The sequence below is a fragment of the Macaca mulatta genome, chromosome 6 (genome assembly GCF_049350105.2).
Source record: "Macaca mulatta isolate MMU2019108-1 chromosome 6, T2T-MMU8v2.0, whole genome shotgun sequence".
In the NCBI taxonomy this organism is placed as follows: domain Eukaryota; kingdom Metazoa; phylum Chordata; class Mammalia; order Primates; family Cercopithecidae; genus Macaca; species Macaca mulatta.
In genome coordinates, this window is record NC_133411.1 from 116,844,312 (window position 1) to 116,870,595 (window position 26,284).

Here is a 26,284-nt window from a genome sequence, read left to right on the forward strand (position 1 = left end):
CTGAAGTGGAGATGCATTCATATACCACAGTCAAGGCAAAGAAACAAATGGGCATACCAATTAAGAACAAGTAGAAAGGAGATAATGAAAGGTAAGAAAGACAAGGAGAGTAGAAACTAGAAAATCCTCCTGAACCAAAAAGTCAGGATAGCCTGGGAATAGAGGTTATGTGAATGAGTTTTACTTCTAGATGCATAATCTTGGCCAATTTACTTAACTTTCCTGGATTCTTGTTTTCTTATCTGTAAAATGAGGATAATGCCTCCTCCCTTCTAGATTTGCTGTGTCTAGTAAGCTGTATAAATGAAAGATGCACTGTTTTTACTGTTGTGTGTATGCATATGTGAATAATAATATCAACAACAACATCACCCTGGCAACTCTGAAGATGAGCTGACTTCTGGTCTAACCAGCAGCTTCTTATAGACATACTGCTAAGGCTTCACCAGGCGAGGGTGAAAATAGAAAGATGTGGGTACACTTGGTAATGAAAAGTATGCAGGGAGAAGATGAAGACAGGTTCCTTGCAGCAGTACTATAAAAAACAGAATTATATTTAGAGCTGCATGTTAATCACCTTTTCTGTTTGTTGGTTTCAGACTCTACCAAGGAAAATCAAGTCTCTTCTTTAGATGGCACACACAGAAGCAATAACAATATTTTACAAATGACAATGGATATCTGATTACCGCTAAAATTTAATACATATACTTGATGGAAAAATAAATTTCATAACATCCTATACTAATGTAATCCATACACTGCATAAAAACTCTATCTTCAACTTTCTATTAAGATAGATATGCCAGAATCTCAAGACAATAAAATCTCACTAGAGAGTATCATATACCAGAACCTCAAATTGCTTTCAGCATCTCCACAATGATTCAGTGCATTAATGTTAAATGATTAGTTAAAAGCATTTAAATCAACCTTCTGTTCTTGAAATTTTCCATGAATGAAAACAACATCCATTTAAAAAGATCTTGCAAAAATGATTTTGTTGAAAAGAAAAACAGGAACATAGCACAATAAATTATTTTAATGCATTTGGCTAGTGAAGTAGAATACAGCACAAGCCCCTGAATCCTAAGTGCTCATAGATGATAAACATTTAAACACACCTGTGCTCCCTTTAATTTCAGCATACACAGGAAATTATAAAATAGCTGTGCACTTATTCATTAAAATGATCTGCAAATATAAAACTTTAAAGCAACTAATAATACTAAAATTTTGACCTCAAAGCCCTAAATAACCTAAAGGTAAAAAGAAGAAAAATTCTCTTCACATGTGGTATTAGACTTTGCTAGCTGTGTTTTATATATATATATATATATATATATATATATATATATATATATATATAAAATTTATATATATATATATATATATAAAATTTATATATATATATATAAAACACCTTCAACTACTCAATAGTTTTGATTCAATTTAGAGAAAGGGAAACCCCAAACAGAGAAATAAGAATGATATGTGTGAATGTTTTTATGCTTTTAGTGAAAGCACAAGTCAAAACTATGTCTGCAAAATGGAATTAATTCCTAATTAAATTGCTTCATCATTTAAAATGTTTTAAATTAATTATCACAATAATAAAGGTAGAATTTAAGTACTCTGTATTTAAATATTTTGAGTAAATTACAAATATATTTACTTGGCTGAAAATGCAGAAGGAAAATTAGTTTCTTAAGGTTAGTTTCCTATGTCCCAGAATTAAAAAAAAAAATTCCTGGGCTAATACTTTAAACATCCTATTGAAATTTTTCCTCTTGTGCTATTAAAGTAAAAAAAGAGATGCAAAACTATGATCATTACCTTGCAAGTGAATATTTTCAAATGACATAAATTTCAAATTGCAAATTTCTCTTGTAGATTTTTTTTTTCTTTTTGAGATGGAGTTTCACTTGTCACTTAGGCTAGAGTGCAATGGTGCAATCTCTGCTCACCACAACCTCAGCCTCCCAGGTTCAAGGGATTCTCCTGCCTCAGTCTCCTGAGTAGCTGGGATTACTGGCACACACCACCAACGCCCAGCTAATTTTTTTTTTTTTTTTTGTATTTTTAGTAGAGATGGGGTTTCGCCTTGTTGGTCAGGCTGGTCTTGAACTCCTGACCTCAGGTGTTCCACCCGCCTCGGCCTCCCAAAATGCTTGGATTACAGGCATAAGCCACCGTGCCCAGCCATCTCTTATAGATTTAAAACAAATAAAGAAATCACTTATCTTTAAAAAACTCTCGTGCTCCAGACTTGCCAAAATTTTTCCCCACTTCAACAGAGATAGAAATGCTGGATAAAATAAAATAAACATTCTTTAAAATACATAACTGACTTACTAAGAAAGTAAGAAAAAAATTATGATGCAACTCAGTAATATTTTTCCTAGGTAACTACCTAAGATAAATGAGAACACATGTTCAAATGAAAGACTTGCATGAGAATGTTCATAGCAGCATTACTTATAATAGTGAAAAAGTAGAAATAACCCAAATGTCCATCAACTGGTGAAAGGATTAAAAAAAATGTGGTATAGCCATAAAATGGAATACTATTTAGCGATAAAAATGGATAAAATAATAATACATTCCACAACATAGACAAATCTCAAAATACTAATATATGCCACAACATAGATGAATCTCAAGAAACTTACTAAGAGAAAGAAGGTAGATGCAGAAGACCACATCTTGTTTGATTCCCTGTATACAAAATGTTCAGAATAGACTAATCTATATAGACAATGAATTATTAGTTGCCTGAGATTGAACAGGAACAGTGATCAACTGTAAACAGAGAAGAGGATCTTAATGGAGTGAAAGAAAGTTTTAAAACTGAATTGTGATGATTTCACAACTCTGCAAACTTACTAAAATAATTGAAATGTACACTTAAAATGCATGAATTTTATAATATATAAAGTTGTTTAAACAAAGAAAGTAAATGTAAAAAGTTAAGGACCCAAAAATTAAGTATGAATGCCACAGTTACCTTGAGGAAGCTTGCTAATATTTGTGGCCTTTTGAGTTTAATGGCCATGTGGGATAAGGGGAAAAAATATCTCCTCTGAGAATTAAAGTCACAGGCCAACCACATGAACATGGAGTGTGAATTACCCTTTTTTCTGCTCTTAGAAACACCTGCCCAAGAAATAAACTGAAAGTAGTCCAAACTGGGAGTGTCCCAGAGTTCTGGGTGGAGCAAACACAGATCTTTGAAGGCACATCCATTAACATCCATAGGTCACAGTGGGTTCCCACAGATAAAGATCAAATACAAGCTCACAATTAAAAACAAAACAAAAAACACAATTCACTATGAATGAGAGCCAGCAAAAAGAAGAAAAAAAAGAATAAAACCCTGAAGGACTTCAGATTTTAGATTATCAGACATAAATGTAGTAACAGTATATTCAAACTGTGAAATAGAGAATTGAAAACATGAGCGAATAACATGTTACTATAAAAAAGACAAAGCAGATTTATGAAAAAGAATAATAATTTCTAGAAAGTACAAAGATGATCACTGAAATTAAAAATGCAACAGATAGCTTACAGAGTAAATTGAACAGGGCTGATGGAAAAATCAGCAAATCATAAGGAGATGTGAAAATAACACACATTATAGCATAGGGATGGATAAAATAAAAGAGAGATTAATAGATTAAAAACACAGCATGAGAAGGTCTAATATATGGCTAAATGTCCAGAATAGAGATAATGGGAAAAAGGCAATGTTTGAGAAAATAAGGATTGAAACTTTCCCTAAACTAATTAAAGAACTGAGTCCTCGAGTTGAGGAAGATCTATAAATTCTGAACATGATAAATAAAAAGAAACACATAAGAAGAGATATAACAAAAAAGCTGTGGAACACTAAAAGTAAAAATAAGATATTGCAAGCAAAGAAAAAACACAATTACTAACAAAGGAATAATGATTGGCAGCTCTTTCAACATAATGCAAGCCAGAAGACAGTGGGATAATATCTTCAAAATACACAAAAAACATTTTAATTCCTAAAATTGTATACCCAATTAAATATTATTCAAGAACCTGGGTAAACTAAAATATGGTTTGATATTTTAACAGATATTTGTGTGTGAAAGCCTCATACATTTCAGTTAATGAACACTATTTTCCCCATTTTTTAATAAACCAAAAAGTAATAATGTAATCCTACTTATTCTAAATAATTAGGTAAGAAATTGTATCTTATTTTGAAAAAGTTTATGCAAGAAATTAATAAAAAATATTTCTAAAATCATTACATCATAGAAATAAAATAATATTCCATTATCATATAACATGATTTAATTGGAAAATACTCATATTTTCTACCCCCTTTGCAATACTACTGAGTAAAAGTATGTCTGGTTGTCTCACGGAAAAGTTCCCAGGCAAAGAGGAGGAAGAGGTGCCATCGTTAAGCAATGAGAGGAAAAGTACTACAGCCTGGGATAGAGGACAGTTTAGTTCTGGTTCTAGAGCTGGGAGAAACTGGGTCTCAGTTTTCTTCGGAATGAAAATTGTGGCTTCAGAGGCATCAGCATTTTCTCACAGCTCCTACAGCTCTGAAGCTTGAAAAATTTTTAGCCAAATTCTATAGGATGCCACTGAAATGTCTGTCCTTCATAATCTCAGAACCAATAATCAAACTAGTGGGAAATACTTCTAGACAGAATTCATAGCATATTATATAATACATTCTTGCAATATTTCCCCACAAATATTTATTTTAACTAGTAAGTTTCCATTCTGATTCCTCATTTCCCCAATCCTAAGAAATCAGATAATAGAAATACTTGTTTTAAAAGATGTTTGCAAAACTGACAACTTTTTGCCAAGAACACTCTACGCTGGTTAGGGGATACTGGATGCCTGTCGCCAGTGTTCCCAACAGTAGCAAAGCAAACTGCTAGAGTGTCAAATTTTCAATGACTTTTTTTGTTTTGTTTTGTTTTGCTCTGTCATTTGGAGACCAGACTGAATAGGCACAAGCAAGATTCTGGGTGATTTTGCTGCCTTGTATTAGCTAGGTTTTTCTTCCTCATGCAAAAATAAAATAGGAATCTAATGGTACTTATTCCTGTGGCTATGTCTGGACTATACATAAGGTATCAGAGTCCCAGGTGAGGCCAGGACTGGCTGGTCCAGAGGCTGAAGGGAAGGATTTCAGAAACAGCACTGTCATCCTTTCATATGCCTACCTCCTCTGTCTCAATTTTAGGTGTATAAAAAGTGTTCTCTTAAAAAGCATGCTGGGCAGAGGAAATAAAAAATGTGGTATGGATGGTGGTTAAATATCTGCCCTCTAATACATATAGAATTGTTTTTACATTTAAAGTCAAATCTGAAGCTGATTTAAAAATCCCTACAGTAGGTAAGAGCTAAGAAACCTTTTCCATGAAAATCTGACCTTTGGTTAACTTCCCAGACCTGTTCCTCTGGCAATTCTAAGGTGGTATTTTAACCATGTTATTAAAAGCAACTATTAGTGCTTATTGTAACAATGACCCCTGATTGATAATTAGCTCTGTCTGGTTTGAGAGAACTATAAATACCTGATGGGGACACCATTGCTTTCGATGACCCGAATGCAATCATTGTTATAACCGGACCTATAATGTGTGGCAATTCTAGAAGCTATGCCTGTTGACCGTTCCAAGATATATTAGGTGGTGGGGGCTTGAAGCTTCCAAGCCAGGGTAATGCCTGTATCCATGCTATGTGGATCTTACCTCCTTATACTTGAGCCTTCATCTGATGGGTGAAAGAAGAGCCTCCTGACTGCTGGGTGAACCGTGATGTGGGACTACCACAAGGTCTCCTACAGAAGCTGACCGCCTGACACTGTCCTCTGGCAAGCTAAGGCTCTTGTCTTGCTGAGTACACTGTGCCAAAGGGCGGCCTATGGTGGCTAAATGTCTAAATATTTAGTTGAATCTAAACTAAATGGGAGGCAAGGCACTGGAATGTTTAAATTTTAATGTTTCTTTTGGTTTCAGGTCTATATGTAACCCAGGATAAACACCATATTGCTAAAGTCATAAAAAATTAATTTAAATAACATTTTAATTCATTCAAAAAATTGTAAAATGTTCATTGAAGCCACTCTGTGATAAATAGATTATAAGATAGGAAGAAGACAAATAGGGGATACAGTTAAGTGGTTAGCACAGTTATCAGTGGATCTGGCTCTACTGAAATATATTTTGAGGATAGAGTTGACCAGGCTTGCAAATGGATGTGATGAAAGGCAGAAAGAAACTGAAGCATCAGGGAGATCAAAGTTTTGGCCAAGTAAAAAGGTAAATAGTGATGCCATTTACACAGGGAAGAACGGTAGTGGTTATGATGAAGTGATAGAAATGATTGTGAGAATAAACAGCCTTCTACTCTGCATTTAGATTAACCCACTGAAAAGGAAGTACTTACATTAGCCAGTGCAGGGATATGATGCTTTGAAAACAGTGATAATGTGGATCCAGTTTTATAATCAGCATTATATACTTAGCTCTTTTTACGGGAAGCAGGGATGAATAAAGAAGAAAAAGTAGGAAAGTCAAAACACAGCTTTAAGTGTGCAGCACATCATGTGTTAAATTGAAACACCCCCAAAGTTCAACTTTCTTCACTGTTCAAGGAGAAAATCCTTTACTATGTACTTCAGGATAAAGGATTTGCAACTATATGGTGCTTGAGAAATATGCTATTGCTGTAATTTAACTCACTGTATGTGGGCTTCAAGATGCACAGTGGCATTCCAAACCAACTTTTAAAGAAAATTGCATGGAATTTTGAAGACATCAGGAGCGTTCTTAAAAGTTATGCAGAGAAAACGGATTTTTGATAGTTATGAATTATATTTAGTGCTGCCAGATTGCAGGGAACGCTCTTTTTGCCTCAGTATGGTTAAAATTACTGTTGACAAAGTTTTAATTTAAAATTTTAAGGATTTAAATGGAAGAATATAGGTCACAGAATTTTCATTCACTGTGTAAGTATGACTACTGGCAGAAAGCAAGCTTTGTTAGTGAGGGTCCAATTTTGGCCCTGGAGTCCATCTTTTCTGTAGTAGTTGGGAATTGAGTATGTGTTAGTGAGAATAATTTGGCTCTCAGTCAGTCAATCAGTGGACTGAACACGCACAGTTAGAAACCTGCCTGGCACACAACAGAAGCTCAGTTCAGAAAATACTAAATGCATTTGTGAGACAGACTAGAGTCCACACAAATCATATATTACAATCAAAAGCTGGAAGGGATCCGATCTTTCCTACCAGGTTGTAGATTTAGATAGATTTGTAATAGTACAAAAATACACTACACAGCTTCAAAGTCTAATTCTACAATTTTCAACCTGTTTCTTAAAGGTGGAAAAAAAAGTAAATATTTGTAGAGCCCACTGCATGCAAAAAATATTTTACAGGTCCTTCCCATTACCAGAAAAACTTGAGAAATTACAGTAGACTTTTAAGTTAAATGCCGTATCTTAAAACAACTAAAAGTGTATGGTATGTAGGCTACTAAATATCAAGACCACACTTTTGAACAATATTTAAAAAGTATATATTATTTTTCATAAATCTGAGAGAGTTGAATAGATTTCAAATCAAGTCTAGGAACGAAGATGAAGCATGAGCTTCGTGCAAAAGACAGCATAATGATAGAAAGGCTGTACCTTTCCCCATAGAGTGTGTGGGAGCGTCATCAGGTTTGTGCTGTTTGGTGTCCTCTTTGTCCTCAAGGACCTCCTCCAGCTCTAGAATCAGCATGTTCCTCCACCGAATGATTAATGTGATGGATAATGTTTACATGTGCGGCATATATTCATGCGCATTCCTTGAATTTTCTGTAGCCCCAAAATATTGTGGAAAGAAAAGAATGTGACAGAAATGTGGGGGGAATATGCATTAGGGGAATAAGGGACTAGACTTTATAATAATAATACACTTCACAGGCATGTAAATAACTAATAAATCGTACACTGGTAAGTACAAGCATCAAAAGCTGTGACAACAAAGAAACCAGAAATCATATGCAAATATCAACATGCTTGACACCTTCATCCCTGTTTCTAGCACTTACACAATTTTGTCAGGGTCCAAGAGACTGAAAAGAAGATATCACTGAATCTGTTCCAATTTATAACCTTTTTGAAAGTTAATCATTTGCAAACCTTGAATGTAGGTGTGTTATAATGGCAAAGTTGAAAACGAATGCTTTAGAGGATTTCACCCAATTTCTTATGTAAACCAGAGCAGAAGGGATGATTCTCAAAAAAGAGCCCAAGTACATTTGCCTCAACATAAAATAGGACTGATTATATTTCAAACTCTTCATTTATTTTGTAGAGCAGAAATTTTAAACTCCTTATTGCTGTTCAAAATTGGCAGCTTAAATTTTATTTATTATTGATGCACATATATAGGTATGCTACTATATGTGTGTAATAATATGTATTCATTAACAGTTAATTGGTTACTATAAGATAGAAATAATTTAAAATTTCAAATATACCATCTTCTAGCATATTCAGAAAGTATCATTCTGGATGCACGCAGCTTGGTCGTGAGTTGCTCCCTGTACAAGTGCCTGCTCCTCAGAACACCAGAGACACATCTCTGGACTTCAAACCTCCAAATCTTACTTCATAAGGCTGACTTCGGAGAGATTTCCAAACATACAAAGGGCAAGGAAGGGACTGGATCCTATTAGGATTTCATTGTGATTTTATTTCTAATAGTGGAACAGAAGAATCCTTTATGAGTGGAAATAAAATATCTTCAAAGCAAACTGCTTTCTTGGAGAGGCTCCTAGAGCCATATGTGAGGAAAGAGATAGTAAGTAAGAAAAAAAAAAAAAAGGGAAATTTTAACCTAAGAAAGAAATAGAGATGATTAAAAATACACAAGTATCAATCATCAAACAGTACTTAGCTAGTTTTCCACACAATTTTTTTTCTGCTTCTAAGAATTATTTACCATATGAAAGTATTTTGGCAGGCAAAATGAATATCAATATGAACATAGTTCATTTGAAAAGCATACATATATATAAGGTGAATAGAAAAGTACCACAACTTTCTGAAGATGGAGTGAATTTTCTTTGTTTATTCCTAATTTTTAGTTTTTTAAAATCTTTCCTCTGCCCGCACTCAGTCATTTTCAATGAAAGCCAAGTCACGTTCAGGCACCTGGCGTACACCGCGCACAGGGGCACGGAGGCAGGATCAGCCACGTCAACTCAACACAATTGTTTGAAAAGTTGAAAAGTTCAAAGTATTTATTTAATGTCATGCAGATAAACCCAAGGAAAGAAACACACTTGACAGATAAATTCTAGGTGACTGAGTCTATACAAGCCCAAGGGAATGTTTTAGGATAAGGGTGAAAATTAACAGCTTAATATTTAAGTTAAAAGTAAGTTTGATTTACTTAATTAGGAAATTAGATGAACAAAACGGTCTTTTTGCCTAAGGAGAAAGTTCCATTTAATATCTTTCCTACAGTGAAATCATCAATCTGTCTAGTTCTTTGCCTCCCAAAAATATGAGATGGAAGGAATATTAACCCCTGATTTTATAGCTAATAGGATCTGTTGTGGAATCTGACGAGGTTGGGAAGGTTGGCACCTTCTACCTCGAGAATAATGTCCATTTTGTACCAAGGAAATCTACCGGTTTTCTACTCTCTAGCAGGTCATTCACTGACAGATCCAGTTCTTACATATATATTGAGAGAGAAGTTGAACTAGAAGAGGATTTTTCAAACTTCTGGTCATTGTGTTCAGTGACAAAATTAATCTACTGAGAGTCCAACAAGCACTTAAATGCAAAATGGATTTCTCACTGCAGGACAGAGAAGTTTGAAAGCCCATAAATGTAATACCATACAGTTTTCAACACTTTTCTACTTATTTCCAAATGGCTGGGTCCAAGGGGTCCATTTTCAATACTTACTTAAAACAAATGCAGAAAATTTCAGACACACAAAATCAGAAGGTAATCCCCAGCAAGTTGATGGACTAGCTAAAATATAAAATTACTTCTTCCCAAGTGCCACCTCTAACTTCTCCAAAACTAGAAAATGTGTCTGGGGATTAAGTGAGTGTTGGATACAATAAACTACAAGCTTTTAGTATACTGGGGATCCTTGAATGAGGATGCTTCAAAACCTGTGGGGGAAGGGCTGACTTTGCTGAGTTGTAATGAGAAGGCTGGACCTGTGATGAGGAATATAATAGGTTTTAAGCTGGAGAAATAAAAGGCACAAAATACAGTGACGTAAGATTCGGGATGTAGCACAGACTTAGAAAAATTCAATCAAAGGAAGCAAGGTTCTTTAGAAAAATGGATTATCCCACGTCTCTACCATAATGTGCATAAGAAGAGCCTGGTGTACCTTGACATAATGAGTCCATGTCAAAAGAAAAAAGGAATCAAATGAAGAAGCTTCTACTATCAAAAATAGGGCAATTTGAGCATCAATAAAAAAAATTGCAATGGATCATTGAGTTTAAATGATAATTAAACAACAACAGTTCTTCACTGATCACCTTTATGAGATGATGCAAAACCACTGAATATTTTAAAAACTGGAAAATAAAGGTAAGCAATTATGTACTACTCCTGCCTTTCCTAAATAAATTGAACTCAGGTAAACTGTAAAGCTGACATTTATCTAAGGAAGTCCAGCTAAGAGATGAAAAGGGAAAGACCTTCTGGAGAGGCTTAAGTATGCCAATATTAGTGGATACAAGAATGTGACTCTAATCAGTGATAAATGTACAATATAATGAATTATTTTAATGTTAAATTTATATTGTGTTTTGAGTGTTACTCTCATTTTCTAAATAGGAAAGTTGGGAGGTGTTTGTTTTGTTTTTATTTTTTTTTTCAAAATAAATCATGTGTTAAATGTCTAACACTAGTAGGCTAATTAGTAAGTAGTGAAGTAGGTTTAGTCCAACATCAGCTGGTGAGGACAAAATTATCTTTAAGAGCAGGTAAAACCGTACGAGAGCACTAGGGAGTAGAAGTGATATGGTTTGATACTTTAGAAGAAAGGGATGCAGCTCTTGGGCTTCTTCTCCCTTTTTGCTCCTACTTTTCATTATATCTCAGAAAATGAGGAACACTACAGCTAAAGAGAAAGAAGTAGGTAGAACACAAAGCCACACTGAAGAGGGGTTTGATTTTTATTTCTCAGAGAACATTCTTGGATAGGCTCTATCAGGAGAAGAAAGTTAATGGGGCTGGGTGCAGTGGCTCATGCCTGTAATCCCAGCACTTTGGGAGGCCAAGGCATGCAGGTCACTTGAGGTCAGGAGTTTGAGACCAGCCTGGCCAACATGGTGAAGCCCTGTCTCTAATAAAAACACACACGCACACACACAAATTAGCTGGTCATGGTGGTACGTGCCTCTAATCCCAGTTACTGGGGAGGCTGAGGCAGGAGAATCACTGGAACCTGGGAGGTGGAGGTTGCAGTGAGTTGAGATCTCACCACTGCACTCCAGCCTGGGCAACAGAGTGAGACTCTATCTCAAAAAAAAAAAGTTAATGGGAAACTGAGGGTAAATGATGACACTCAGGCCTGAGAACTTCAGAGTGTAGGGTTAAGAAAGGAATTCAAGAAAACAATTGCTTACATTTCTAGGAATAGTACAGTTATGTAGCCCTAGAAATATCTGCACTTTAAAGCTACTATGAAAGTATCTCATTGAATGTTGTCTTAAATTGCTTTAAAATTACAACTTAAATAAAGAAATAATTCTTATATGAAAAGCAGAGAAATTTGAGAAGTCATCTGCAAGGGGGAAATTTTAATTTTTGTTTTGCAAATTAATTAAAACCTGTCAGGCCTCAACTTCCTCATCTATTGAAAATAGGTAATACTACTTCTTTAATAAGTTAGTTATAATAATTTTAAAAGAAGATTAAAAAATTTTAACTCATGAAGAATTATATACATTTTTGAAATCATTTTAAGAAAATATTTGTTGAATACATCAATACATACTGAATATCAATGACAGCCTCCCCCTTTCAGCTAGAGAACACTTAATCATGACATGCAACTTACATTTGGTATCAGCATGGCAAAGTAATTGAGCCTATTAAGTTCTAGAAGAATATAATTAGAGCTCATGTGGTAGCTGTTTATGACACTGCATTTTCATATGCAATTTAACAAATATGGCTGTCTGGATTTAGCAATATTTTTAAGGCTCTGACATCTGGAAAAATCCTACTGGAAAAAAAGTGTTGCTAATAATAAATACATCACATCACTGACCTCTGAGTGATTATGCAAGACACTGACTTAATATTGAATGCATACTATAGTGTTACTCACAAATTATGTAAACCTGAAGCTCTCCAGGTCTCAGTTTCCATGTCTACAAGCTTGAATATTAATAGTACCTACCCAAAGTGGAATATTAATAAAATTAAATGAATAATGCCCACAGAAAACATCCAATAAATTTTAGCTATTTTATCTTTATTATTATTGTTATGAAAGCTTGTTATTTGACTTATTTCTAATTTAACTGGATACTTGATTAGTGATAACCCAAAGTAATATTTCCTTTTACATAATACATGTTAATGGAAATTGTTACCATGCGAATGCTGAATAAGACAGGAAAAATCACAACAAAAATTGGAACTTACATGGAATTTTCAACTAGAATATTTTCATAAGGTTTCTTCAAAAATTTGTCCGTGTTTGCATGTAATCACTTTGGATGATTTCTGTTCTTTCTTTAGAATAATCAACATGTACAAAAGCTTCCATTCAGACACCTGTTCTTGCTCTGAGCCTTTCCAAGGTTGTTCTGCCTCAAATGCCCTTCCTTCTCCTCTCTGTTCTCCCATGTCTCCTCTTCTACAAATCCTTCCCCAAATATTGCAGTCTATGATGATTCTGCCTTCTCTTGAGCCCCAACATGTCATAGGTAGAAAACTTTACGTGGCTTACATCTTCCTTCTCAACACAAGAGTACTTCCCATCTATCTCTGTATTTTCCAGAGCACCCTGCCAGTAGCATGCACACACAGAGTAAACATTTGCTGAATGAAACAAAAATAATAAAACCAGTCCAGAATGAATCCCAGGATTAGAAAGGAATTTAAAGATCATATAGGCTGATTTCCTACCCAACGCTTCCATCTTTCCACATCCTCCCTCAGATATTATCTCTGCTTGAATAGTTCTCATAATAGAGAACTCACTACCACTCAAGATATCTATTTTCAGGAAGTTTTAAACATTAGGAAGCCATTTCTTGTTTGGGATACTGGAAGTCTAGCATTGTTGCAATTATCTTGGTATTCATTCCAGCTCCATTTAGAACTATCCATCAGTGATATAATACTGATAATGGCCAATAATAATTCTATATATATACCTTTAGATAGTACTTGGAAAACAATGCTTGGTCTGCATATCCAAGGGTACTGTGCAATGAGGATTAAAGATAGGAACCTTGTGAAAAATGATGCTTTATATGATTTGGGCCTAATTTCCTATACCTATAGAAGACTGTTTCAAAGACTAATATTAAAAATAGCTAGTTAAAATTAGACACTATACTTCAGAGATGCTAACAGGAATTGAAAAAAATAAAAGATGGAAAGTTAATATTTCAGTTAATAGTTAAATATGTAAATTTATAATTTAGCTACAAAACCTAATTTGGAACAACAACATATATGTACTTTGAGGGGTAAGAAAGTTAAGGGGTAAGCACACAAAAACAGGTTTATTTGTCTTTTAAATGAAGGCCAGAATGTTTCTTAATTTAAAAAAAAAAACGATTAAATGTGAAACTAGAGTTAATCTTTGAATTGGTTGTGGTGGTATTTTCTTGAACAAATGTTTTAAGAAGTCCTTCTCAATAGATTTGACATTTGTGGTCTATTCTAGCAAGACACAGTGATAAGAGTTGTCATTCTTTTATTTCAAGGTTACTTAGCTACAGTCTTAGGATGACCTAGGAAATAGGAAAGAATGTCAACCATTTATTTGCTGTTGAGCAAAGGAGAAAGGAGAAAAGCTTAATAATTAAATACCAAATTTTGGGTGAAAAATCATTTCTATTATGTATTAGTCTGCTTTCGTGCCGAGGATAAAGACATACCCCAGACTAGATAATTTATAAAGAAAAAGAGGTTTAATGGACTCACAGTTCCATGTGGCTGGGGAGGCCTCACAATCATGGTGGAGGGCAAAAGGCACATCTTACATGGCAGCAGGCAAGAGAGAATGAGAGCCAAACGAACAGGGGAAACCTCTTATAAAATCATCAGATCTCGTGAGACTTATTCACTATGATGAGAACAGTATGGGGGAAATGGTCATTATGATTCAACTATCTCCCATTGGGTCTCTTGCACAACACATGAAAATTATGGGAGCTACAATTCAAGATGAGATTTAGGTGGGGACACAGTCAAACCATACCACATTACTAAGAAAAAGAACATAACACCTGCTAAATGTAACTCTAGGAATATAAATCTCTTAATGGGGTACTCTAGGAATAAAACAAAATTTAGAAATGGAGAGAAATAACTTTTAAGATGAACACATAAACAAGGGAAATTTGCAAGAATAGATTTAGCAAGTTAGAACTATTTTGTTAGAAACAATAAAAGTTATCTATATCTAAATAATAGAATGGAAAAAAGTGCAAATAATCAACAGTAAACATTAGGACATTCTTTTTGACTTACAAATGTCTTTTCTAAAGTTCTTCTCTATCACCTTACAACTATTAGAGTTATTCCTGCTAATAAAAGGAGTGGAATCTTACCTAGCAATCTTGGAGCAGTTTAAAATACTATTTAAAAATGAAACAAAATATAAAATGAAAAAAAAAACAGGAATTTCATTTAAAATGGGAGATCATTACACGTAATGCATACCTAATAATGTAAAACATAAAATGATATAATAAAGAGCAAAATTATTTTGGGTGTAGAATTTTTTTTTCTTGAATAATTTATCAATGTTAGTCTGGCAACAAAAGGGATACCGGGGTAACCCAGAATGCTTGTTGGGGTTTCTTTCGTTTCTTTTGTATTTACTTTGATGATGTATCCCAGATCCTAATTTGGGTTAACTAACAGCTTAAAAGGGTTGGTATCCCAAGGGGAGGTAGGTAAGGAACAACCTTTTAATCTTTCAATAGTATTAGAAGGTCAACAAGGCTGGGGTGAGGCTTGGGTTACACCAAAACAATGAATAATGTCACCAGGCCAATCCCTGCCATTCTTCTTGTCTGGAAAAGAAGATGCATTACTTTTTTTTTTTTTTTTTAAATAAGCAGGCTAGCCTACCCTTTGGATCCTACCAGCATTATCCCTTTAGGAATGCAGAAACTGAACGTCTGCATCTAGCACATGGTCCAGCACACACAGTGGGTGCTGAATCAATACTTTTTGACAGAATATTATGTTTGACAGAATGAATTTTTTTTATCATGTCTGACATATGGCAGCCCAACTAAAACGACATCTCCAATCATAACCATGGACAAAGTGATCTCCTTGACTTGGAAGACCTTTTGCCCAGAGCAATTCAAAAGTTTTGTCAAGCCACATGGTTATGTTAAAAAGCCCCAGATCAGTACTGCGATCAAGAATACGAGGCAGCCAAAGACAGCCCCAGGACAGCAGTCCACGGGTCTGTAGAAACCACACAGAAGGATGTGGAGTGGTACTGAGTGAGCCTGTGGGTTGTCAGTGACCTTGTATGCCCCCAAACAACAATGTCAGTATGTATTTACAGTCCTCTTTAATCAAAGATTATTTCACTACTTAAAAATGGAAACAAAAAGATATCTCTAGAGTGTATTTCTAGGGCCCACAGGAGTGCTAAAGTGAAAAAAAAAAAAGTGATAACTCTGAAAGAAACCTGGGTCATTTTACAACTGCCCCCTGGCACAAGGGTCACAATGGTAATATTCACTGTGGAGACACTAATGGAAATAAGCACTTTATTCATCCATCCCATTTATTATACCATATGAAGTGCTATGCGGCCCAACAGAAAGATCGCTTCCTCCGTAGGCCTGAGTGATACAGGTTGATTTCTCCTTCTTGTCTTCCTATTAATCCCAAGGATACACTTTCCTGAAGGAAGTACATTTTCTTTTCTTTTTTTTTTTTTTTTGAGACAGAGTTTCACTTTTGTTGCCCAGGCTGGAGTACAATAGCATGATCTTGGCTCACTGCTACCTCTGCCTCTCAGGTTCAAGTGATTTTCCTGCCTCTGCCTCCCAAGTAGCTGGTATTACAGGCATGCGCCAGCATGCCCAGCTAATTTTGTATTTTTAGTAGAGACAGGGTTTCACTATGTTGGTCAGGCTGGTCTCAAACTCCTGACCTCAGGTGATCCGCCCGCCTCAGCCTCCCAAAGTGCTGGGATTACAGGCATGAGCCACTATGCCCAGCCTTGAAGGAAGTAAATTTTCAAAAAAAATTTGAGCAAATAAGTAGGTTGGGAAGTACTCACTGACAAATTGTTCCAGGAACAAAGAAGAGCATAAGGGGAGCAATGAGAAAATTATCCACATAAAATGAAAGTAGCACAAAGGAGAGATAGGTAAGAAATCTAAGACAGGAAGGCAAATGAAAGGTTTTAGACTTTTTGCTGTATCTTTTTCTATTCGTTACTAATAATCTTGTTTAGCTAGCTTAGCTCTGGAGATCAAGTAGGCACTAATGTAGGTCAAATTTCTAAATAATGATTTCCACAAACAGAAAAGCCACACTTGGAAGAGGAGAAGGGCTAATTCCTCGTCAGAGGGAGAGAGAAAGAAGATTCTGTATGATACGAACTGCCAATTAGTGAGTGTCGACTATGCCACCAGGCACTACACGAGTGTTTTATATTGATTTTCGCTAACGTATGTGGCACGTATCATCATGTGAATTAACAGATGGCAAAACTAGGAAGTTAAGTAACTTGCTTTAGGTTACAAAGAAAAGAAGTGGCAAAGCTGAAATTTTAACCGAACTCTCTAACACCTAAGTTTGAGTTTTTTCCCACAACACTGCTAATGACATACGTTTGTACAGTGATACAGGAATGACAATATTATATTTCTCTTCAGGGAGCAATTTCCCCAGACTGTATTTTCTATTTAGCTGTGTCTGAATTATTGATTTGTTTATAATTGCTACCCTTTACCATAAAGATATATGTTCAATTTGGGGAGTAAGAAGCCTATTAGCATGATCGTTTTCTTTGACAACTATATCATATATCAATTAAAATAAACATAACTCCGTAATAGCCTGGGCAGGTGTTACTAAGTACTATAATACTACATTTAACACCTGTGAGAATCCTGACAAAAATTACAAGTTATATGCCAGGTGAGGAGCTGTTTCTGAATCAATGAAGCCTGTAAAAAAAATTAAAAATCTCAGTATACCATACTAAAATAATGTACATATCCACCACCACAGAAAGAGGGGGCCAAAAACAGACTCACCAGCTTGAATACGAGTAAAGCAATAGGAAGCAGAACCATGGGGTAGTCTCTTAAAGGATGAATTGCCCACCTATCAGATGTACATCAAACTTTACAATTTCTCAGTAGCTTCAATAATCAAAAAGTCCTATAGAATATGTTTCTACTTGTCCAGTCAAAGAAGGAAAAGGGCATCTGTTTTTCCTTCTTAGAATTTGTAATAATAGGGTAGGGGGAACACAGTCTCTCCAGCATAGCAGTTACCTTCAATAACATGCTTTTCTCTGGTTACAATGAATAAGCTTTTGCTGCCTCTTTGACAAAAATTACCCATATAGCATTGGCATTGTAGTGGGTGAAAAGATAAGATGAGCTGAGCTTTCAGTAATTTAATTTATAATCAAATAGCAATTGTAGTACAATCTCATAACCTATCAACCTTTCCCTCTCTTCCTCAATTGTGCCCCAACATTTCGGAGAACAGAATCAACAGATGCAAAGACTTTCACCATGAACCTTTTGAATCCTTGAAATTCTAGTGAAGAAGGAAGGTAAGATGGAGGAGACAGCTTGAGAGCTGGAGGGACTGAGGTGCAAGAAAAATCATAATCAATTTCTTATCACCATGGAGAGGAAAGTCCACAAAATTTTCACTTCTGATTCTGCTCAAACGGACAAGATCAGTTGTCAACTTTGCCTGACATTATCTTCATTTAGGCAAGTTTTACAAAATGACTGGTTGGGCCCCACTTCATAGAAATTCTAATTTGACTAGTTTTAGGTGAGGCTTACATGTCAATGTTTTAGAAGCTCTTCAGATAGTCTAATGTGCAGACAGGGTTGAGAAACACTGAAATAAAATAATTCAGAGACACAAATAAATGTAAACCATATTGGTAAGGTTTTAACACAAACCTCTTCCAAGACTTAGGAAAGGAAAGGTGGCAGAAAAATTCTAAGTGAATCTTGTTTTTATCCCACTCCTGTAGAAAAACAACACTTACTAGCAGTGTACACTGTGCTACTCACAAGGTTAGGTAGTACCAGATACATACAGAAGCATGAAGTCAGACATTAATTCCTCATTTTACAACTGAGGAAACGGAGTGTCCTATATGTGAAGGAACTTCCCTAAGGTCAAAGAACAAAGACAGAACTTGATCCCAGATCTGTCGCAACTCCAGAGTTTTTTACCTTCCTCAATATCTTCTGGAACATTCCTTTTTGTACTTGATAACTTAATAGTAGGTACTGGGCACTGCCTTTGTTATGACACAAAGTATCTCTACGCCTTCAGAATAAAGTGTGCCTTTAGCAACATTTTACACCGCAGAACCTCAGAGGAGTTCATTATAAGGGATTTAATCCATAACTCCTGGCTATTAGCTACCTGACAATTGGCAGTGAAAAAGGGGGAAATACACAAAAAGACTGGAAGAGCAGCTTGTGACAAGTTTCAAATGAATGAATGAAAGTGTTAGTTGATTAACAAATCTACATGGGTATATATACAATATACATATATAATACACACACACACTCTTTCTCTCTCGCTCAATATGCCCTGTGTTGGTCAGGGAGAACTCTTTAGGGCCTAGACAATGCTAGACATAAGAAGTTTTAGAGAGTTAACCATGTCTAAGTAGCAATCTAATTGCCAATCCAGAAAACAACGTAGGTAAAGAAAAATATATCAAAACATTACTTTTACAAGGCAAAATTAGGAAAAAAACTCACAACCCAGAAACATTATGAATAAGACATATTCTCCAAAATAAACTGAAATCAGGTGTGTTTTTAAATTAAAAACATTAGAGTATTTTTAAAATTATAACTTCAGTAGAGTTTTTCAAAAAGATGAATTTAGTAGCTAATAAAAGACAACTCTCCCATCCATGGCAGATGGTCAGTGTGACATCCTAGGACTGGAGTCATTTATTATTACATGTCAGAGCTAACAATACCAACTTAATGGATTATTAACTTCCCTCGAGATAGAAAGCATATTCTCAAATTTAAATGAAGAAATCAAAAAGCCAGAAAAAATAAAAGAAAATCATTTCATTCTCTTATAAAGTCTAATGTATTTTCTGGTTAAAACTCTGTAATTAGATTAAATACACAAATGGTTAAGAAAAAATTTATAAAATTAAACAAAAAAAGGAAGGGCTAGGTTATTTTTATTACTCCAACAATATGACTTCATATTTTTCATAATTGTAGAAAACAACTTGCTTTTTGCCACTTTAAAAGAATATTGAAAATTAAGATAATTTAAAATGTTGCATATAAATGTATACCCTTTACTTCCTATATCCACAAATGGACATTTCCAATGTTTTTCAGAATTTAAAGCATTAAGAAGTTTGGCATTTAGAATGTCAGCAGATATGCTTTTGACATGATATTACATTAAGCAAATAAACTCAATGTAATAATTTTCTTAGTTATATTTATTATGCCCATTTTATTGTTAAACTTATTTATTGTTAAACTTATTTTCATTGTATACCTCTTTTAGCCATACTTTTTAATTTTGTGTATGTGTGTGTGAGTGCAAATGTACGTGTGCATGTGTGTGTGATTGCATGTGGCAATGAAGTAATATGCATATTCATTTTACTCTGGTTCTTAGCTCATAATTTTTTTATTTTTAATTTTTGGTACAGTCAGAATGAGCATAAATCACGATAAACAGTCTCTAAGATATAGTTCTTGATTTCTTTTAAAAAAACTTTCAATGATTTTTTAACTTTTTATTCTTAGAAAGGATTAGGACAATGGTTCATTACCTACCATAATCTGTGATTTTACAGGACACCAAATATAGCTCTTTCAGGTTTTGTCCTTCCTTTGCAATGACCTCCACACACCTGAAACATACAAAAAGTGGTGAGTTATACTAATGCATTTCAAGTTAAATTAGCAAGGGTTTGAATATAACAGGAAGAGGTCAGCATTTGGTGAATGCCACAGCTTCTTTCAAGGTGTTGCAGGAAAGGTATTATATTCCCTGCTTTAAAGTCAAGTGCTGTCATACCTAACTGACTTTATTTAAATACATTTATGACTAGTGCATCTTTTAAAACCAAAGAGCTTAGAAAGAAATATTCCCATAAGGGTAATGTTACATTTGGTAATAAAAGACTAGTAAACATATGCTGCTTAATGAATATATATTATTTATATAATTAAATAATAAAATAATTATAATAGAACTGTAGAATATAGATAGATCATTATTATAGGTAGATGGTTATACACCCATGGTTAATGAGCTCATGTTTAATATGCTCAATTATTAATGATGGAATTAGGTAACACTGAAATAATATTTTTGCAAAATTTTATTCAATTTAATATCAAATATGTTCTAAAAAGCTATAATTTTACAGATTAAAGATGAAAGAAAATATGTACACATAACTTTAAAATGTCTTATTCTTAATATTGTAAATAAGTTGTTGTAAAGGTTAAGGCGAATTTAACAATATAGATATAGATATGTAAGACTGTCTTTTCTGGTTTCATTTAAGTTAAAAAAATTTTTTAATGGTGCACTCTGATCTAATAGGCCTAGTGGAAGTTGTATTACAGAATTGAATGAACTTTAAAAATAATGATTAACAATATTATCCATTTTGTGGCTCAGTTTCCTATAATATCAGAAAAATTTGTGCAGTCATACAGACACACAGGCAAATGCACCCTTCAATGCAGTCCCTCTTTTAATCTTTATAAATAACAGTTAAGTAAAAGGGTAAAAGCAAAAAGAGTCATTAACCTTTTCTAGGAAGTAAGGATCAAGTAATTTGATACCTGTGTGCATAATCTATCAAAAAATTACTCAGTATCCATCTCTGTCTTTCCTATATTTTATTTGCTGTCTGGCTTATTTGTAGGAATCTTCATAAAATGTCAGGAAATTTTATACAATTTTACTTCACATAATTCATTATTGAAGGTTAAATTAGTTATAGAGAAGACATATATTTCTTTTAAAAAATTTTTATGGAATTTTGTTTTAATGGAATGATAAACATTTCAAATTTCCTCAGAATAACCAAATAAACATTCTTTTTCTTCCACTATTAAAAAAAAACTATAAAAAATGGATAAATTTTTCCATGTCTAAAATGAGAAACTTAAAACAGCAAGACAATGCAATTATGATTGATACAGGTTGTGAGGAAAATTTTAAAGCTAATTCCATGTCATTTTGTTTTTACATAATATTTAAATAAATTCATTATAAAAAGAATAAAAACAGAAATGAAACATTACCAACAATAACAACCTTTTATATGGTGAAAACTATTTTTACATGCTAAGAGTGCACAAAAAGGCCCTAGATGACTGTAATATCCTAAATTATTAAAAAATAATCTGACGACTTTCAGTCAAATCAAATATACATATCTCACTGTCCTCTTCCACTACCTACCAAAAAAACAAACAGATCCAATATTTCGCATGGCCACCAAAAATCATTAATTGTAGTTTGTTCTCATGCTCTATTTGAATAGTTCAAAATGCCTGATTTATATTTGATTATGCTCTAAACAAGTGCAATATCCTATTTATCTTCCTTGTACTTGATTTTACATCAGATATGCTATAAGCACATAAGACATACAGATGACTAAAAATAGCAAATGACACAATTGACTTCACTGTACAAGCCAAGTCAAATGTTAGTACATAGGCAACAAGAACCAACATTTATATAAAATAAGATGATCACTCACTGGATAAAGACTTTCTAAAAACTGATAAAAGGTCATGAGCATCAGGTTTCCCCGCTATTGAAGAGAGAAAAGTTCAAGAGGTGTAGACAATTATGAATACCTATTATAAAATCATTTAGCACACTCAGGAGGCAATACAGTGGCCAAGAGATAACACATGATTAAGAGTAAGCAGTGTCTTTCAGATAAAAAAGGGAGAAATATAAGAGAAAAGCAATTTGCTTTCTATAAAGAATCACCTAGGATTTTTGCTGTTCTTGAAAGTTCAGGTAAACAGAGTTTTCCAAATACTTTTAATTACCCTGATCACAGCCAGTGTGCTAAAAGTCATGTACAGCATAAAATTAATTTCTGAAATAAAAATTCATGGTGACAAAACCATACCCTTGGAAAACCTGTAGCAAAATATTAATTTTACATCTGTTATGGATTTAACATTTGAAAAGAGAAACCCCAAATTCTGTGATTTTGGACAGAAACGTCATATATATTGAGACACAAAATTGAGTGGTTGCAGTAGGTAGATAAAGTAGCTGTTGTTTTAAGAATTGAAAATGGAAGTGGTTTGTATTATCCCATTACTACAAATTGGTGGAAATGGAACACCACCTCATGTTCCTGGCTAGTGTCTGAAGTCTCATAATCCATCTATGTCATGTTTCCCAGGTAGCATGTGGTGACAGCAGTTCACGATGAGAGATTGAGGGTGCTGACTATCCTTTTCTCCTGAAACTTTCAGAGTCCATTCTATAACATGTTTACAAGTAGTACATAACACAAGTCTGTGAACATATTTACTTTAAATAATTCCACTGTTTTACAAAGAATCTTGGCTCTAGTCATAACCTTTAGTGTATTAAAATCAGAGCAATTTCTAGTTCGCTGTATAGTACGTATGCACAAAACAAAGTCATAAATCTTAGTATGGACTACAGGTACAGCAAGTTAAGAGGTATTTATAAACTGATACCAATAAAAGAGAGAAATGTGGGCAAAGCAATAATCTTGAAGTGAGAAGGAGAGTGACAGAACCAAAGACCACATGTAAAATGTTTACTTCTTCATCACCTTTCTTACTCACAGATTACATAGAAGAATATTCATTAATCATAGTGATGAATTAGTTTGGTCCATAGGAGCAAGCCATGAGTCTCTAAACTCACAATATAGAATTCAAATTTTTCCTATTCTTCCCCAACCCTTTGTCCCCATCATTCCTATAGGCAAAGCTCAGAATATCACATGGCCATTCTCTATGAATCAGTAGGTTCAAAGATTTCCCACTTCATGTATGAAAACATAAGGAGTTATAAAATTTAAGAAAAGAACTGTGTTCTTACAGAAAGTAACGATGTATAAGATAAATAAGAAAAATTCATAACATGGGAAAATGGCATAGTGGATAAATGCTGAAGAATATCAAATACTTTTAAAGTAGCTCATGAATGTCAAGCACAATTAAGATTACTAAACCCTAAGGAGCGATCTGTCTTAACAAGAGAGAATAAAAGAATCAAAAGACATGCTAGTCTCCCCTTCAGGGAATCACAGAACAATCACGTACATTTTTTGGAGCCCTACATCATCATTCTCTACAAGATAAGTCCATATGAAAAAGTTCTCCAAAAAAAAGTCTTAGGTTCATTTAAATATACTTTAATTTATTCTGAATTGCCTACCCTCAGTTTATTTTCCTGCTTTTATGTTTTGGCAGGGGTCTGAAGAGAATTTTTAAAAAAACCCACAACATTGCTACCATTGTAAATTCTTGAGTAACAGCTGTTGAATACATATATATATAAACTCTTTTGGAATACAGAAAAAGGGCCAGAAAATACTGCTCCAAAGTATCCTAAGGATCCAGAGTTATTTTTGATAATAATGTAACTTTATGCTCACTTGCTTTTGATAATGTTCTAAAATGCACCTGAAACATCTTATGAAATATGAAAAGCAACAGAAAGGTTACTTTGGTAAGCTAGATAGGATTTTTTTTCAAAGATGAGAAGGCATTACTTATTTTCATTGGAGGGAAAATCTGTCTCCTTAGCAATAGATTCCTAATCATATGATTTATGTGAAGGGTAAAGGTTAATGAATTAAGCTGTGTAAGCTTCAAAACTATCAAAGGAATTCAAAAGAGCCTTGAATTATGGAAAACAATGGCCCATTCCACATACATACCAAATTTTTATGTTTTTTTGTCTCCTACTCAAAAGCTAGAACATGGCATTAGTGACAATTGAAAAGAACTAATGAGGAAATATGACTACATCGCTTGCAATAGGAGTGTCCTAGGAGACCTTGTTACTGTTTGTGATTTGCTTTAAACCCAAAAGAAGCTAATTGGAGCTGCCAGACACTGGTTTGCAAATCTCACTTTAAAGGACAGGCTCAATCACCTCAGATGTGTGAAAAGAAATGTCCCTATTAGAGATGCATTAGTATGTGGCTTGGTGAATTTCTAAATAAACTTTAGGATGTTCTTTCCTAAGTCACTTTTATATTTGAATAATAGATATATCTTTAAGTGAAATACAAATGCAACAAGACAAAACCAACCCCACAGATCTAAAACAAAGAACTATGAAGAGGGCCGGAAAGTAATTGGCAAATAAGTGCATCTGGGAGCTAGGTATATTTAGGTTGAATAAACATGTGGATCAAAACTCAAAACTCCTGAAACAAACAAATCATAAAAGTGATCTATTTGGGGTTTCAGAAACAGAATCTCATTTTCATCATTTCTTGAAAGTAAGCAAGCCAAGAATCCAACCTATGTTACATAGATTGTAAGTGGGCAGGGGCTTAAGTAGCTACAACACATACACATACACACACACACACACACCCACACACGAAAGGAGTAAAAAGTGTTTATGAGATCTAAAGAGAGTAACAAGAGGGCAAACAGTCCAATTCCATGCTGCAGAAGCTCATCCTGACTAATTCATACATGGGTCATTTAAATGATAGCAGAGGTCACCAAAACACAATTGGGTATCTTACAGAAAGAATAATGATATCTGATTGATTTTTCTAAAGCTCTAAATGAAGTTTTACTGAAGAATAATCCAATCCCAGTGCAGCAAATGAATGGGTATAATTTATAGGTTTACTCTCTTTCAGAAAATGTACAATATAAAAGATTTCTATGCACAAAAGAGAAAAATTTACAAGTCAACTTTTACAAGATGAGTCAATTCGAGAATCTATTAATACACTTGATCTCAGTCAAAAGGCCAAGAAGCAATCAAGAATCTATTAATAGTATGTTTCCCCTTAATACATTTGAATACAATTTCATTTATGAGTCTTATATTTATATACTTTTTCTAAGTAATAGGACACCTTAACCTTGCAGAAATGGCATGAAATAGTTTTTTTTTAATCTTCAAGTTAAACAGCTGTACATAAATGACAAATACAAGATTATTTCAGGAACATGGCAGATGGTATCAAGGTGATATGTTAAATCCACTTTGTATTCTGCAGTATACTTTTTTTGTAAACGCTCTTGTATTCAATCCTATTGACAACACAATACCAAATATACACCTAAGTCAATTTTTCATGTAAACTTCTACAGATGTGCTCATAGAAGAGATGTTTACTGCAAGAAAAATTCTTTTTTAAAGGTTGACTTGCAATTAAAATGTGAGAGCATTTGCTCAAAGCACGTTCTTATTATACCACAGGGGCAAAGACTAGTAGTGACATGCAAAATGTCACCAGCTCCACCAGTTAACAACAATTATCTTGGGACACTCATTAAGTTCTCACTACCAAATGTTATTCTCTAGAAAGCCAATATCTGATTAGTGTGGCTGAGATTAATTTAAGCTCTTGCTGCTTAAACAATAGCAAGCCGATGCCCATTTTGTCACACTGAGAGGTAATGGAAGACTACAAAATTAGAATAGTAGTGTTTTGTTATTTATGTTTTAATGAGGCACACCACAAGAGGTGGCCTACAAACTGAAATATTACTAAAACTTCAATTCTATGGGTTTGCATCTTTGCCAACAG

The 26,284-nt window shown here is 34.2% G+C and overlaps 1 protein-coding gene across 1 annotated transcript in view; it reads right to left on the reverse strand.

Annotated features, from left to right (window-relative positions):
- Window positions 1-26,284, reverse strand: part of FBXL17 (F-box and leucine rich repeat protein 17) — a 545,014-nt gene that overhangs the window by 143,197 nt on the left and 375,533 nt on the right. Inside the window, exon 7 of the mRNA XM_015140531.3 lies at window positions 20,304-20,380. Within this exon, the coding sequence (XP_014996017.3) occupies window positions 20,304-20,380 (77 nt within the window). The remainder of the gene's footprint in view (window positions 1-20,303; window positions 20,381-26,284) is intronic.